This window comes from Nyctibius grandis, chromosome 4 (genome assembly GCF_013368605.1).
Source record: "Nyctibius grandis isolate bNycGra1 chromosome 4, bNycGra1.pri, whole genome shotgun sequence".
Classification (NCBI taxonomy): domain Eukaryota; kingdom Metazoa; phylum Chordata; class Aves; order Nyctibiiformes; family Nyctibiidae; genus Nyctibius; species Nyctibius grandis.
The window spans coordinates 60427626-60445155 of record NC_090661.1 but is presented as its reverse complement, the minus strand read 5'-3'; the positions used below and the strand labels follow the sequence as shown (position 1 = coordinate 60445155).

The following is a 17530-nucleotide window of genomic DNA, read 5'->3' as shown; positions in this document are numbered from 1 at the left end:
TGTAGAACAGGAAAATTTAAGAGTTCTTGGATTTCTCCAAGTAGGTATTTTATCTTGTGTCTATAATATGCCACTCTTAAATCCCTTTTTAATCAATAATACCTTGGGTGTCTGATATCTAGAAACTTAGTTTCAGTGTGCTGACAGGTTTCAGACAGCATAGAAAGTGCTGAGCTCATTTAAGACCGTTCAGAGAGCAAGAGAGTTTTGCCACCCCCAGGCCTGTCATTTCTGTACATGCACACGATTTGCACCCTGAGCAGCCTCAAACCAGCGCCTTTACCACCTGCAGCTCCCTGTGCCTTCAGGGCCTCCCAGCTTACAGCTACAGCAACGGCAAGTGCGTTTGTGTTCCCGGCACCTAAACGTCTCAGGATACACACACTCATTGACAGGGGTGCCACTGGGGAGTTCGTGCCACACTGACTGTATTTCCTAATTTTAACTTAATTAAAGGAAATATCCCATATCTTCTAAAACAGAGTGGTTTTGTTACCGTGTCTGAGAGGACACAGTAAGAAGCTTGGAAATCACTGAGGGCTATAATTTGGTGATCTTTAAGATTCTGTATTTTTTATGACCCAGGAGCTATGCTAAACACAAGAGCACGCTATATTCAGTGAAATAACGCTTGTGATCCAAACTGCACATGGGTTTGAGTAGGAACGTAGGGATTGAGTGCACCCTCAGTAAATTTGCAGATGACACCAAGCTGGGTGGGAGTGTCGATCTGCTGGAGGGTAGGAAGGCCCTACAGAGGGATTTGGACAGGTTAGATAGATGGGCCGAGACCAACAGCATGAGGTTCAACAAGAACAAGTGCCAGGTCTTACACTTGGGCCACAACAACCCCATGCAGCTCTACAGGCTGGGGGAAGAGTGGTTAGAAAGCGGCCCGGTGGAAAGAGACCTGGGGGTGCTGATCGACAGCCGGCTAAACATGAGCCAGCAGTGTGCCCAGGTGGCCAAGAAGGCCAATGGCATCCTGACCTCTATTAGGAATAGTGTAGCCAGCCGGTCTAGGGAAGTGATCGTCCCTCTGTACTCGGCACTGGTGAGGCCGCATCCTGAGTACTGTGTTCAGTTCTGGGCCCTGCACTTCAAGAAAGATGTTGAGGTGTTGGAGCGAGTCCAGATGAGGGCGACCAAGCTGGTGAAGGGTCTGGAGGGTCTGACCTATGAGGAATGGCTGAGGGAGCTGGGGTTGTTCAGCCTGGAGAAGAGGAGGCTCCGAGGTGACCTTATTGCAGTCTACACCTACCTGAAGGGAGGTTGTAGTGAAGTGGGAGTTGGCCTCTTCTCCCGGGCAACTAGCGATAGGACAAGAGGACATAGCCTCAAGCTTCGCCAGGGGAGGTTCAGGTTGGACATTAGGAAGAATTTCTTTTCAGAAAGGGTTATTAGACATTGGAATGGGCTGCCCAGGGAGGTGGTGGAGTCACCATCTCTGGATGTGTTTAAGAAAAGACTGGACATGGCACTTAGTGCCATGGTCTAGTTGACAGGGTGGTGTTAGGGCAGCGGTTGGACTCGATGATCCCTGAGGTCTCTTCCAACCTGATTGATTCTGTGATTCTGTGTGATTCTGTTTTGTGCTGTGCTGGATCATTGCCTTTAGTACTGTTTAAATAGGTATACGTAACAGAAGTCATTCACCTATGAAGAATTATGTCTATTTTCTAATTCATGGCTTTTCAGTTGCTCAGTGTAACACCACAATATTAAACCCCAATCTGTAGCCCACTAGAGTCAGGATTTTCATGGATTTTGAGCCTGATTGTTTAACTGAAAATGCCCTCATTTCTTATCGTGCACCAGGATAGGATACTGTTCTGATCTGATCCGTCACTGTCCTCACCTAACAACACAGCCAAACTCTTTTCTCCTTCATGTAACAGTAAAGGCGTATGAAAGAAAGCACCCATGGGGACATAAGGGGCAGGGGAGAGGGAAAAAGGGCAAAATCCTAGCTGAAGTCAGTGTAGGGGGCTGTCATTCCTTTCAGGAAAACTACAGCTTCCCCCAGAGTCTTCCAATAACCTTCTACTTATTCTGTAATGATTCAAACCTGGTTTGTAATTATATTTAAGCACTTTATAATTTCAATCTAAAACCTGACAGTTCCATGCAATTGTATGTCCTGAATGTGGTATTTGTCTTCCACTATGGTATGATTATATAGTAATAGTAACAATGAACATGGCTGAACCATTGACAAATTCAACCTTAGCTATCTTCTCTTGCTTGCCTTGACAACTAGACTATTGAATTCCAACAGGATGAAAATCTAAAAATAGCACCGCGTGAAGAAAGACTGCAAGCAAAGCCACTAGATAATACGGGCTCAATGCTCCTGTGAAATGTGACACGTGCAAAAGCCAGATGTAATTTTAACAATACAGCTTCCTTTCTGACAAAGGAATCTCCAGAGTCTGATTTAATGTCTCCACAGTAAAGCCTAAGAATTCCACGTTTTGCGTAGGAGTAAGAACAGACTTCTTTAAGCTTGCAGAAAAGAACCCCTGAGAAGAATGCTAATGCACAGTGCAGTGAATATAAAAAGAGAATACCTCTTATGACCCTGTAGCAATTAAGACACCCTCCAAGTCCAGCGCAGAAGTCACCTTATAATTAAAATTATTACAATGACACAACTGGACTCAGCAATGCTGACAGAGACCTGTGACACTGTGGCTTTGCAGAAACCAAAATCACTGCAGCTTAGAAAATATTTTACCTTATTTACTAGAAAATATTGGAGTGAGAATCTGGCTGGCTCTTGTGAAGGAGTGCAGAGAGGAGCAGGCAAAAGGGGCTTTTCTTACTTTCATACCCTGCCCAAAAAGAGGTGAAGAAAGAGGTAGATTAAGTAGTTAGTAAACTAGCTGAAGACTTGGGAGAGTAAAGTTCAAGTCTCTTCTACCTTTAACATCACTGTCTGACCTTGAGACTCCCTTAAGGAACTCAAGCTCTCTGTAAAATAAGTACCTCTCTAAGCCCTATCTTATCTCACAGATTAATTTGATGGTAATTAATATTCACCATCTTGAGGCTCTCAGTAAGTTATCATATAAATACATCTACATGTTATATAGATACATATTATGAATATATAGCATTCCCTTGTCACCTCTTGACCTCCAGATAGATTGCAGAAAACACTTCATAACTTTAACAGTGAAGGACTGAGGCATGCAACTTTTTAAACCTGTTTTACAGATGCATATTTTGCTTGTACCCTAACACCACTGAGGGCTCAAATGTACAGAGTAGGTTTTGCACTGGTGTCTTCTTGTAAAAAGAAAACCCATATCAACCAACAGCACTTCTAGGAAAATTATGTCCTTTTTTCTTCCCCATACTTAGATTTTCCTGGCACATAAGCCAAAGTGGTGACTAGAACTGGTTTCTTGGATTCAAGTTAACATCCTAATTCCCTTCTAGTCTGCTGTGGGTTTGAGGAGATTTTTTTTTTGCCTCATCCATAATATTATTAGGAAGATCCTATTCCTTTGGTGAGGAGAGAAACTAGTTTGAAGGAGGAAGATCAAAGATCTCCTTAATATTATTCTCTGGCCTCATTCTTTTATTGCTTAAGTAAAGTTCTCTTCTTAAACAATTACAGGCACAAATCCAAGTGATCTATCATAGGCCATGGCTTTTTATTCACTGAAATAACTGTTGTTCCAGAAATAGATATAGCCCCACTGGTATGACTTTGAAGCACTACACACGTTGGTTGGAAACGGGATTAAAAATAAGGTGAATCAATAAGCAGATATTGTTTTCCACCAGTGCTGTGTGACAGGAGAAGTGAAAGCTTTGAAGTCTGGCTTTCTTTTCAAGGAAATATCTGTGACATTGTCTGAGTATGTCACTGCACCTTGTTTATTTTACTCTGCCCTGTCCACAGACAAGTCTGTAAGTGACAAAAGGCGTGAACACATATGTCCTGTTTTCAGGGGACTCAACTCCCCAGTGCATGAGTCCCAGGGAAGCAATGGTGCCTTAGGAACTGACTCATGTTGAAGGCAGCAAAGCAGAGAGCAAATTCCATTTGTTGGAAGAAATGTTTGTGCTGGTTGATGTTGTCCTTTCTTTGTGGGGGAGCAGTCATAGTCAGAAGAGTTAGAAAGGACCATGAAAGGTGTCTAGTTTGTCCTTCCAGCCCAGGACAGGAAAGTTGTATGCAAATCCTTCCAAACTTTATGGCACATCCCAGAGTTGTTATGGGCAATCCCCTTAATACGTAACTATCTCTGTGATTAAAATAGTCCCCCTAACATTTTCTCTAAATCTTTTGGCTTCACTTTGAGCCCATTATTTCCTATTCAGTCCTCACTGAACATGGAAAATGGTTGATTTTCTTTCTCTTTACAGCCATCGTTTCCCTGCTTGAAAACAATTATCTTTACTCATTTCAGTCTTTGTTTGCTAGGAAGAGTTTTCTAGCTGTCTTAGCATTCTGGTTGTCTTCCTCTGAACCCTTCCTTCAGGGGTGATGCTGAAAACAGGGCACAAAGCTGGTCACCACAATAAGAAAAATAAAAGGTGAAGCTCTATTTAACAGGACCACAAGTGATTACTTCTATCACCTAGATAGATACAGATATAGATGTAGTTAAAGCAGAAAATGCATGTTTTGTAACAGAGTTCTACAAGTGTAGGCTGCAGGAGTTTTGCAGTTCTGCTCCCCCTCTCATCTCTCTCTCCCACTTCCCGTTGTCAATATTCACCTTTCACAAACAAAACATCTCCAGTATGTAGAGAAATATGTAGAGTTATAAAGATGCAAACACAGAAATGCATAGGATCAGCTATGTTAGAATTCATATGTTATCTGGGTCCCACTCAACACATGGCTGTCCTTAACAAGTCAGGAGTCAGTACACCAGGATATTGCAGTTACTCATGTCTGTCTCAGATATCACTTTGCATTATCTATTGACAAACAGGAGCTTTTTAAATGGCAATTGCTGTGGCTAAATTCTTTAATGTAATGTCTGTAAATACAGTTACCAATGTCTGTAATATAGACACCCACATAAGTATACTGGCAACGTGCAGTCAGTAGTGCCATGTATTAGTTTAAGAGACACAGATTCCAGTTAGTCTATTAGATTGCATTTTCCTCTGGCTCCTCAGTCCCTGCTCACTTACAATATTTACAGTTATACTATAGCTGGTGGGGTCACACTGGAGTCAAGCCAGCTGGAAGTGAAGTGTGCAGAGGGTCAGTTGGACAAGCAGTGTGGCTTCACCTCACTATTTTAACCTTTTGTAATTCTATGGCATCATATGATGCTGAACAACTGTAAAGAAAGAATAGTTCATCAACCCATTCTCACAAGACAAAAGTGCCGCTGTGTCCCTGCATCATAAAGAAAACAGAAATACTGCACGTATGTGCCTCTATTTTAGCTGGTCAGGTTGTCCAGGAAAGGCTTTTCTCTTCATATAAGTTTGTACCACTCCTAGCACCATGGATCCTCATCTCTGCTGATGGTTACAAGGACTATTTTAATACAAATAAGCACTTTAATCACATTAATTACATGCACAGGTTCAAATCATCTGACTGAGAAAAAGCATACTGAACAATTCAAGTGGAGTTTGAACTGTCATTTCAAAGCAGGAAGCCTCCTGGTTTTGATAGTCTTTGTTCAGATTTCACTGGATGGTTTGCCAAGCGACATAGAGAGGAGGTGTGTGTTCTTTTGGGACTGCTTTCTGAGGGGGACTATGACATTTCATGCTAGCTGGGAGTACTGGGTATGACAGAAATCAGCTTGACTCACCGAAACAACCATTTAAGAGCAGACCCTCCAGTGTTATAAATCAGCAAGGCTTGACTTCACTGGAGCTCTGCTAATTTACCCCTGTTGGGAATCTGGCTCTGAGACTTTACAGAGTGAAAATGGAACTAAGGAAGCAAAACAAAGATCCTAAAATATCAGAAAATAAAACAGCTTGAGAATGCTATGTTTTCCCAAGCATGTGAAAGGGAAGCCTGTAGGTTATAGTTTCAATTTAATTTGTGGTTATTTGATACATATTCATGCATGCAGTATGTGCCATGGAGGACTTAAAGGCCTATCGTGAGAAAAATGCCTGAAATTTTTTTATTTCTGTTGTGGTTATTCCCCAGTCTCTTTCAGCCAAAATTTCAGTGAAGTTGGACCTTGCTAAGGATTTTTAAAAGGTTAGTGTTGAAAAGATCTTCAACCATACAGACAGAAAAAGAAAAAAAAAAAGGAAGACCAAATGTATGCTGAAGGTTAGACAGAAATTCAGGATAACTTAGACATGGTCCAGTTATTAAAGGGATACTTTGCCTCATCTTTCAGTAAGAATGATAGTGAACATGGGAATAATTGTAGGATATCTGATTAAGAATGAGGAAGGTTTAATAGAAACTACCGTAACTAAGGCAGGATCAAACTGAGCCTATTCACCCTGGTGATATCAGGAATCTTGTGGTAATCCCCAGCCCAAAATCATGATCAGTTGACACATGAAATGGCAAGCTCAGAAGCAAAGCTTTTTACTGTGTGCATTGGTTCAAAAGTTATATTCTAACTGGTAAATAGAAAATGTAATGTAAAGTGGAGCGAAGGATTCATGGTCAGGCAAGCTGAGCAATCAAAGATGGAGAGAAGTAGCATAAAACACAACAGTTTTAACAAAAGTAACTTTTTGTTAAGAGAACTGATTTCATACTCAAGGAACATGTCCTGATCTATCTAGATTTCCATGAAGCAGTTCACAAAGTGCTCAGCTGATAATTACTGTCTAAAATTGATATAATGGGGAGTAATTCAAGATTATTAACCTGAATGAAAATTGTATTTTAAAAAAAAAGTAGCATGTTAAAAAGGAAGTTTGTCAGGTTGGGAAGAGGTTATTGGAACTTCAGAAGAAATTTTTGGACACATTTGTTACAAATCCTTGTTAGTGACTTTGAGTCAATAAACAGATTTGTCCAAATGATAAAGGTTTTGGAGGTATTGGCAAAAATTACAAAGCTCATAAAGAATTGTTTTATTTATAAGCAGAATAATGGAAACAGGATGAAATTTAACACAAAACCATCCACATGAAGACTTCATGTCGTGGGGCTCATCATTTGGAGGCAGCAGAGAAATGGAGATCTAGGTGTACTGTTAGACTGTAAAACAGCTATGAGCCTCGATTGTGACAGAACTACAGGAATTCTAAGACAAGCCTAAGACGCACTGCAGATATATTTACTTTAGAGTCACTGAAGCATTCATACTATTATACAAGGTACCACAAAGGTGTTTTGTACATGATATATAGCTCTGATCACCCACTTTCAAATCAGATTTAAGTTAATTTGGAATAGAACCAGGGAAGGGATACTGAAATGACTGAGGGAAAGGAGTAAAATATTCTGAGAGCAGCAAAGAATTATGTCTTGTTTTCCCTCTCAAATAAGACATCTGTTCATAAATGCATATGGGAATTTAAAAACAGGATGGGAGTAGTAAGCTTTAAATGTAAAATTGGTACTAGATCAGACAGACATAAACTGGTCATACAAAATTTAACACGGTTAGAATCACCCTCTGATTTCAATCAGTTTAGTAGTGTTTGGGAACACACAGGGGAAAAAAAAATCTCTTTCAAGATGGAGCCCGGTAGCCTTATGGACATTGCATAACAGAGTAGTGGTGTTCTGGAGATGCACATTCAGGTGTGGTGTGAAAATTTTGGGTGTTGAACTTAGTCATCTGTTCTAAGAATAAAAAGACAATTTATCTATTTCTTTACTGAGTTGGGTCCATTTATGCCGTATCTTTGTTGTATGCAGTTAGTTCCAAACATCTGAGCTTCTATTTATAACCTAATTTTGCTGTGTAGGATTTCTTCTTTCACCCTAAGAAGTGTCAGAAGTTGGTCCCAGATAGGGAGGGAATGCTGGGAAGGTGCAATGCTACCCTTGGTGGTGTTGAGAGATTTGGTATGTCCTATTCATGGTTACTTATGTCTAAACTGGTTAACAGATGCTTTTCCTCAGGTCAGACATGCAAAAACCTCACAGCTTAATGAAACCCTGCCATTCTGTGTAGCATGTGTGATGTTCCTCTTTCCAGGGGAAAACATCCAATGGTCCCAACAAGTTCCTTAGTGTTGCAGGGATATAGGATGGTAGTCTTGACCTCTTCTGCCGTCTTCCCTCAGGGTTAAGCCTCTTACCTTTTATATATTAACTGTCTTCAGATGGTCTGAGAATAGTGGAGGTGTTTTATGGCCCACGGTGTGGAGGTATGCTTGGAGGAGATGCTTTCTGAACAAAGTATCTATTACACTGGCAACTGTGGAGAATTGGACTCAGTTTTCTTTGAATCTCCGTGACAATTTCAGGCAAGAGTTTTACAGAAGATTCTTCTTCTTTCATAAACATCTATTAGATACATTCCATACATGAAGCCAAATCAAATGCAGCCAGACACTTCCTCCAGCTCTATTAAAGTTTCTGTAGATTAAATTTTAGTCTTTCTTCAGGCGTCACCTGAGTGGTACTTTAAAGCCTATACAAAGAAATCTCTAAACATTGATTAAGAGTTTTATTAAAGATTGATCCTATCAAATTACATAGTCTGTAAAATTTATTAAATCAAATCTTTTACTTTTGTACCCTATAGGAAAAAAAAAGGAAAATGGCCACAGTTCTTATCAATAAAACTTTAGTATAACTGCAAGCACAAAAGAAATGCTGAAATGAAATAGTTGTGATTGAAAACACGTGACAGTTCACAAATGTGCCCGAAGTCCAGATGACTTTAGTTGTGAGTGAACTCTTATTTACAGCTCTCCTCTTCATAGAAATAAAAGCAACTCCCACAATGTTAAACAAGTCAGAGTAATAACAGTCAGACTAAATGAGCGCTAGTAATTTCCTGCTACTCTCTTTTCTTACACATTTGGTAGCAACTAGCCAACATGCCTATCCACAGTCCACTGAACTCAATGGGAAGACTAGTGAGCACTGAGCCAGGCTCAGGAACCTGTCCCTCTCTCTAAAATGAAACATCTCTTTCCAAGAAAACAAAAAATAATAAGGATGGGGGTGCGGGGGAAGGTATATACCTTTTTTTTACCTGGAGGAAATACCTCCAGGGTATTTCTCCTTTTTCACGCATACATTGGGGAGATGCAGAAGGATGAAAATTGACCTCAAGATCTTAGGGGAAGGAAATTTCATTAGACATCTGGAAGATCTGAAATCTCATGATTGCTTATACTTCAGAAAGTGATATTACAATAAAGGAAATAAACCATAAACACAGTATTTTACCAATGCAGTCACTATGTGAATTGAATGGAATGATAGACTATCAGTACGACTTTTTATCTTATTTAAAAAGGTTTTGGTTCCATAATCAACACTATAGACACCGATCATATAACAAAAAAATCAAAGAATTTGATCACCATGTAAAGTTTTATGTATGCCAATGACAAAGAACATTCTGCCATTGTCTTGAGGTTGTTTGACTCATTAAACAAACATGGAGAGATAAAAAATTAGGGGATCACAGTATTTTTCATTAGATCTGCTGACTTGAAAACAACTGAGAGGTTGTCATGCTGTCTGAAAAACTGTAACCATATTCTAAAGGGGAAAAAAGCCACAGTAAAATTTACTGGGCTTTCCATTAACAGCACGCTTACTTTCATTCAAGCCAGTGAATGACTTTGTTCTCAAAGAATATCAACTTGCAATCTAGAATAAGTGGAGGGTGGGGGTGGGGGGTGATTTGCTTTTTGAATACCTGTTCCAAAATGGACTTTCAAATGCCGAGCACTTCCAGAAAAAGAGAGTCTTGTCAGTTCTGTTTTACACTTGCTTTTTTCAAATACTTGGAAACCAGTCAAATTTCTTCCAGTACTTTTAAGCATTGCCTGAAAGTGCTTCCAGGCAAAGTTACCACACCAAGTACTTCTGCAAAAAGGCAAATCTTCAAACCCGTCTCAGTATTTTAAGTAGGAGACTGTATATGGAAATGTAGGATATTGAATTACCAAGGCCAACCTTTTTGCTAAAAGCAAAAATTGTTATTTTTAGGCTGATTAAATAAATTCTTTATTCACACTGCATCGATATTGTTGAAAAAAACCCAACAGGTATTTAAATCACATCTGATATTTCTGTAATTAAAGGTAATTACTGATCTTAATTAAAAATATTTTACTTTGTAAAAAAATCATACAGCTTCAATCACACTGCTCAGTTCAGGCATCAAGAAGCACTTGAAATAAATCAACCCACTAGCAAGCAGCAACTTATAAATGACATACCATACCATAAAGGACGTTCTCATACCAACCTTTACTTCAGTCTTTCTGCTTGAAATAGGTCCCACAAGACTTTCAGGACAAGATTGGTGCTGAAAGTGGCCAATTCAGTGCTGGTTAGAATATATTTTAAAATCAATTCAGTAGGATATTTCAGATAGGAGCCTTCATAGCAGTGGGAGGATGATGTAGCCTCTAAACTTCCACAGGCTGTATCAATGGCAGGGATCTGGCTAGGAAACAGCAATTTTGCCTTAGTAAAAATGTCACCTTGTGAAAGCAGAGCTGTTTCAGAAAACCACAGAATTTTAAAATACTTTTGAGTTGCTAAGGCTTTTTTAGGGGAAAAAAGAAATTAAGAAAAAAAAAAGAAAAAAGGGAGAAGAAGTAAAGAAAGAAGAAAAAGAAAAGAGGAAAAAGGAAAAGATTATAAAAGGACCTTCCTTAGGAACACAATTATCTGAAAAAATAGACTGCTTGGGATGAAAGCTACATTTCTACAGATGCTTTTGCTTTTATCTTTATTTTCACCAGCTCAGGTTCCTATATGCTCATTTGACTCTTTAGCCTGAAAGCTAGGGTATTCCCCTGAAAAACACACAGGCTCTAGTTCTTTTGTGTGCTCCTCTTTATTTACTAGAAGTGGATCCCCATCAAAAGAAGTAACGGAGCGTTACAGTGCCGCAGCCCAGAAAGGGCTCTGACCTGGGTCAGAGCATCCTCCTAGAGGAGGACTGAGCTGAACCCGTTGTTCCCACATCAGAGAGGAGCCCTCTCTTTGCTGCACAGGCTGTCAGGGAAGGGCAGAGAAGAACATACGCAATGGTCCAAAGGAAAATTGGCTATGTTCCACAAAATAAGCAGGTTTTACTGTGAGGAGGCAAAAAGAAGGCCTATCATTAAAAAAAAAAAAAAAAAAAAAAAAGGAAAAAAGAAGATGAATAGTTCGTATGGAAGTAATTGCAGCTTGGTTTAGTTTTCTGGTTTGTTTTGGTGTCAGGCATTTGCTGTCCTTTTTTTCCCCACTAATTTCCTGTCGGGATTGGCAGCCAATGACTCACCTGCATTCACAGATGAGTGTAGCCAGAAAGCCAGCCAATAGCTCCACTTCTCCATCCTGCACTTTAATCACACAAAACAAACCCAACCCCTGAGTACAGCAATATTCAAAGCACCAGGCAGAAGCAAAGCTGGGCAGCTTCCCCTTATGTCTGTAGACACTGGCATAATAGAAGCACTGAAATAAAATCTTCTAAGTACTCTGTCTGTCTTCAAGGGTGACTCCCACAGTTCAAGGCAAAGCAATAGTGAGTGGCCCAGTAGAAAACTATGTCCAGCCTCACCAAAATGAAGGGAACATGATGATGAGGGCAGTTTTTGAGAGTTCATCTGCATAATACCAAACTGCCAAGCCCATGACGTTGCCAGTAGCTTCCCATGTCCAGGGAGAAAGTCCCTGTGTTCTTTTTCTGGTCAGCAATGTTTAAACTATTTCCTGAATACTACAGAATACGCATGGATTTAATGGATAGATATAAATTAGAGATAGTAATTATTGGTTCCTAGGTTAGATTTTTAATCTCAAAATCAGGGATTTAGCATAGGGAACCCTGTACTTCCATCAGACATGCAAGGACCAAGTAAATATGTATTACATCCATTACTGGGAAGGGTGTTTCCTGCAGCTGGCTTCTTGCGTACCAAGTTATGGTGAATGCCTAAAATCCTTAATGTATGTCATCAGAAATTATCATGCAAACGCCCGCCTGACAGGCAACTTATCTAATGGGCAAATCAAAAGTAAATGAGAAGAAGTGAAGATGAGTGACCCAATGAAGAACCAAAAATTTGTCATTTGGGATGTTTTATTAGGCAGTTTGACAAATTTCCTGCTGGTTAACTGATTAAATTTACATTTCCCTATTTTTAATCTTTAATTTATTTCATACTCAAACATGATTGTTAGCCATTAATCAATAAGGTTTAAAGTGTTCATGATTAATGGGCAATGCCTTCAGTATAAATAAGAGATTCTGTGACGCTGGGATTTATCTGGCTCTAGAGATTGCAGGATTGCTCTGAGTGCTCATTCCTTAGTTACAATAAAACAGGACCAGAAGGATTGATGAGATTCTGTGCCAGGGGTGTGATAAAATGAAACAGAAGCAGCTATTAAGGATCTACGTGAGATAATGATGAAAAAGAAACCAAAGGGTTAACAAGACTATGCTTCTGATATAAGTAGTGTCAGAGAGATTAATGAGTCTCCATGCTATAGATAAGTAGGGATTTACAGCATCTGTACGGTAAAAAGAAACCAGACGGATTAATGAAATGACCACCTACGGCTCTGCTGGTGTGTAAAGATTCAGGGCTACAGGAGTGCCGAGCCGCTGGCAGAGGGTTAATGGGAGCCTGGCTGCAGCGGCAGGCAGAGGGACCTTAGGAGTTACTGGAGTTGTAAGCTACAGCCTGGGTAAGTAGCAGTGAAAGGGTTAACGAAAAGCCTCCATGTATTGAGATGCTAATTGTCAAGATAGTGTATTACTTGAGAAAAGTAATTTGATTACTCGAAACTCCCACTAAGGAGGCAAGCTTGTGTCCCTTCCATCTGTCGGGCTCTGTGAAAGATGATGAATTGAACTCAAAATTCACGTGTGATGAAGTCACTGTCATTTCCCAGCCAGCAGAGCTGCTGCCATGCCCACCGCAGAGGGGAGCGCCGCGTTTCAACTTTTCCTCTGAAACCCAGGAGGCACAGTAACCTGTTACTTGCTGCTGCTCGCATTTTTTTTTCCTCCCCATTTTCTGCCTCAGCGCTACAACTGAGTCATTCTGTTGCCCATGGCTCGTGGGTATACAGTGCTCCTGCAGCGTGCTGCATTATTCCCCAGTTCATCTGTCAATGTTATTTTCGGCTAATGCAGATGTGGGGTTCGCTTACTCTCGCTTTGTAGACACTTATTGAAAACCATTTAGAAAGCCTTAACTATGCATAAATCTGCAGAGTGAATGTTTTCTTTCATTCACTTGCTCCTATTATTTGATTTCTTGTAGGCCTCTGCGGCAGAGATGGAGAAAATAAGGTAAGTGAGACTGTTTATTTACATCTCATTATAGAGAAGAAATGTTCTGTTGCACAATGGATGATGATACAGGCTCTTGGAAAATATTTTGCTTAATACAATCAGTGTAAAATACTGGATTGTGTGATGATGCAAGGGGAGCTGTGTTTTAGAGACAAAAGAAAAAGAATGTGGTTATTCTAGTAAATCTGTTTTGCAGGGATGTCAGTTCAGAAAGGATGTTTTACACGCGAACATGTTTTATTGCCAGATGCAGAGGATATTTGATTATATAAATGTTGTATTCACTTGTCCATTTACTGCAAGAGCCTGCCATTCCATTTAATGAGGAAAGTAGATCAATAATTCATGAAAAAGCTGAAGAAAATATAGGCTTGACTTCAAAGCATCTAATTACTGTGGTTTGTTTCAATATAACATTGATGTAAAATTGATGTTCGATTTTTGCTTTATATTGTATACCAGCCAGATAAATCTTGTCTCCTCTGTGTTTAAAATGTTGTCATACTGTACCAGTTTCTCAGCACATCTCTCTGCTTTAAGCAAAAGGAGATGGCTTTTATAAACATAAGTTTTCCATCTCATGTCAGAGTGCAAGTCTGCTTTGGGGGATATTGCTTTTGTGTATGTTGTTAAGAAAGAAAAAGAAAGAAGAAAGCATTCTAGCGCTTTTTGAAAAATAAATTTAAAAAAAAATCCTGTCTATTAATAGAATCCCCAGGTATTATCAAAGTGATAGGTAAAAGCTGAACTTTTTACTACCCTTTAAATAGTTTATGGATCTTATTTTAATAACCCAAAACATTGGCCATGCTCTTATTTGGTTTTATTGGACAAGCCCAAATTCCTTCTCCGAACCTGGTGACTCAGTTTGGTTAGTGACAACTATTGTCCAAGCACAACTTTTTAGATTCCTCGAGTTTGGAATGGCTATCCTGAGTTATTAGAAATGCAAAAAAGTTCTAAAATTCTGGAAATAACTGGGGAAGAAGTGGCAAATGTAAAGAACAGAGATTTGACTGTTTAATGAATTCTGGGCTGGAAACAAAATCCTGTTTTCCATTTCAGAAGGAGGAGGTTAAGTCTCTTACAGTGGACTTGAAGATGCATGTCTGAAAGTTTTGAATAGAATTTATTTGTAAAGTGCTTCAGTTGTACATTTTTTGTAGTATCTCATTACGATGAAAGTATTATAACTTTTGAGCTGAAAGAAAAATCCTATGCCATGTATTACGGATTTACATGTATATGAGCACTATAACATTAAAGCTGTGAGTTTTTCCTGAGTAATGACTGAGAAAGCCCCTCAGTATGTGATCCTGTGTTTAGCAGAAATTCCAAACAAGATCACTTATGATATATGCACACTCATGTCATGAATTACTCTCTTAAAAGATGCAAGCAAATATATATTTACATATTTGCTTGATAGGCAGGTGTGCATAAACCAATACAATACTTGTAATATTTTCCTGAGCATGCCTTGGCCTCTGCTTTTAGTAGTTAGGCTCTTGCCACATTTGCAGTAACGGGCTGCAGAGCCCAGGAGAATGAGCTCAGGGATGTATTGAAAAAGAAAGAATTTGCTATGACAAGAGTAAACAACCATAAAGCTCCATTTTCCTAGCACCCTAGTTTTGCAGCTGTCAGGCATGCAGCAGTCCTTACCTCACTACTCCCTGAGCACTATGTAGATGGAAAAGCCCATATTGCCCCACCGAAGGAAGTGGGAGTTTAGCTATTAACTCCAACAAGAGAAGGGTCAGGCTGTTTCAGGAATTTGTTAATGAAGTTTTCTGTTTACACTTCTTGCGTGTAAAATTTGCTTCTGATGGACGTTTGTCCCCATCACCCGAGCTGGTGCAAGGCAGTGCAAGGGCTCCCTGCACTCACAAGCGGAGCAGCGAACCGGGCTGGGGGAACTCCGGCAGGACCCAGCGCAGAAGTTGAGCTGCTCCGTCCTGAACTTTTCCAGGCTCCCTGTCTATAGTCATCATCTTGGATGCAAACTGACAGAACCCTCAGCAGTTTAAGGAAACACTAATTGATTCTGCAGTTATTATTTTAAATACTCTGTGAACACACAGATGTGAGAAAAGTAGATTTTTCCTAAACCTGTCCAAGTCTAGCGCCCAGATAAAAAACAGATTACCTTGTCTTTTAAGCACAGTGGCTTCAGAGAGGCCATGAAAAGAGATAGCCTGAAGCCAGGGGAAGGAGGAAAGAAACAAGAGGGAAAAGAGCAGGCCAGGAGGAAAGAGGTATTTTTTGCCACATGTAGAAACCAGTGTAACATCACAGGGAAAGCCATTCCCTCATACTTGAATTTGTTCTGCCCCGTCCCCTGGGTCCAGCTCCTTCCCCACTCTCTTTCTGCAACCAGCTGAGGCTGTGTCCTGGGAGGGTGCTGGCCTGAGAACTAGAGGGTGAGCTCACACTAGCTGTGGAGCTGGGGTCCATAGAGGGTATGAGGCTCCTGCAAAAGAGGGAGGAAAAGGGGGTCTGGAATTAGCAAAAAGGAAACAAACCAAACCCTGATTGGAGAAACAGGAGATGAGGAGCAAGGTGGATACCCACAGGACAACCTATGCAGCGAGGTTGAAAACCCTCAGGGTTAGAGAAATCCAGGTTTGCATTCCACAGTGTACTTCAAGATAAGAAAGTCTTTTAAATATGAAGAACAGGTGCAGAGAATCACACTTCTCAGAGGAGCTGCTCCACACTGAGAGTCCTTGGGAGCCCACGGAGACAAATATTTTAAGGCAGCAGCTCTGGAAGTCTCTGAGTGAGCTTTGCACGTTCTCCAACACAGTGCATCTGGGGCACCCCCAAGGACTGGGTGGCCAGGCTCATTCAGATAGAGGGGCAAGTGCAGGAACCTACAAAACTGATCCACTGATGACTCATGCTTTATTCAGCCCCGAATTCACTGAGCCAGGGCAGAACAAGCAATAGTGCAGCGAACTAATACACCTCTCGGTGTTATATTCCTTCAGTCAGAATCTAGCTGGAAAGATGTAATTCATCTCACGTAATGCAGTAATAATTCCCCTTGCAGACCAAGGAGCCACTGTGACCTGCACTGTCAAGTCCTGTCCTTTTCAGCAGGGCTTGCCGTGACAGCAGTACAGGTGGAAGGAGCAGTAGGAAGCAGAGGTGGGAGGTTATCAGTATTTAGCCTGACACAGGGATGACTTCCTCTAGAAGTGGAAACACGATATTTTGTGCTAAAACTTTGACTAGAAGAATCAGTTACTGCAATGAAGTCTTCACACTGTGAAAAATTCTTAGCAGTACATAGTGTTTATAACATCTCAAGGTACCAATATATTAGGCAGGAAGTAAGGCTAACTACTAATCACAAACCTCTTGAGGGTCTGCACTTATGTAGGTTGGCTGTGTATGGTTACACAGTCACTTTAAACATTAATCACTTTTGACTACAACCTTTTAAACAGAGGTTTTTTGATCTGGTTCTTTTGCATGTCTATAAACAAGGACTGACAATCTTAGTTAATTAAAGTAAATTTCAAATATACCTACACTATCTTATTTTGACTCTTAGCAGTGTGCTATCTTCGATGCATATATTTAAGAGGAGCACATGCCTTCCAAGTCTGAGGCCTTGCAGATCTGTGGTGTCTGGCACACAAAATTGCAAGTACTCTGGAAACTGCTCCTTCAAGTCAGATTTAATCCATAGCATGGCTAGATGTGCAACGAAAGATCAGTTCCACTGCAACACCTGGTAGCTTTTTCTTTGTTTCCATTTAATTCTGCTTGAAATACAGATTATAATGTTCAACATTTCAAGTTAAAGTGTTGTGAGGTTTGACATGAAAGACCTCCAGACATATTTTTGTACACAAGTATTGACCAGATTCTCAGTGTTTCTTACACTGAAGAGTCTTTCCCTCCACAGGAAATGCCAGTTAAGGTGACAGATATTGTTCAATAAAAGCTTTTTCTTTTTTAAATACACTCCTAAAATTTCAGTGACAATTCAGAAACTCTATAAATCAATATTCTTAGTTCTAAGCTTTCAAGATCCACAATAGGCTGAACTGTGTATCTAGAAATACATAAAACAGGACACATCATCAGCACCATCAACTGCCAGG

The 17530-nt window shown here is 40.2% G+C and overlaps 1 protein-coding gene across 1 annotated transcript in view; it reads left to right on the top strand.

The window, feature by feature from the left end:
- BEGAIN (brain enriched guanylate kinase associated) overlaps positions 1-17530 on the top strand; it is a 167228-nt gene that overhangs the window by 25672 nt on the left and 124026 nt on the right. The window contains exon 2 of the mRNA XM_068399420.1: positions 13381-13409. Within this exon, the coding sequence (XP_068255521.1) occupies positions 13381-13409 (29 nt within the window). The remainder of the gene's footprint in view (positions 1-13380; positions 13410-17530) is intronic.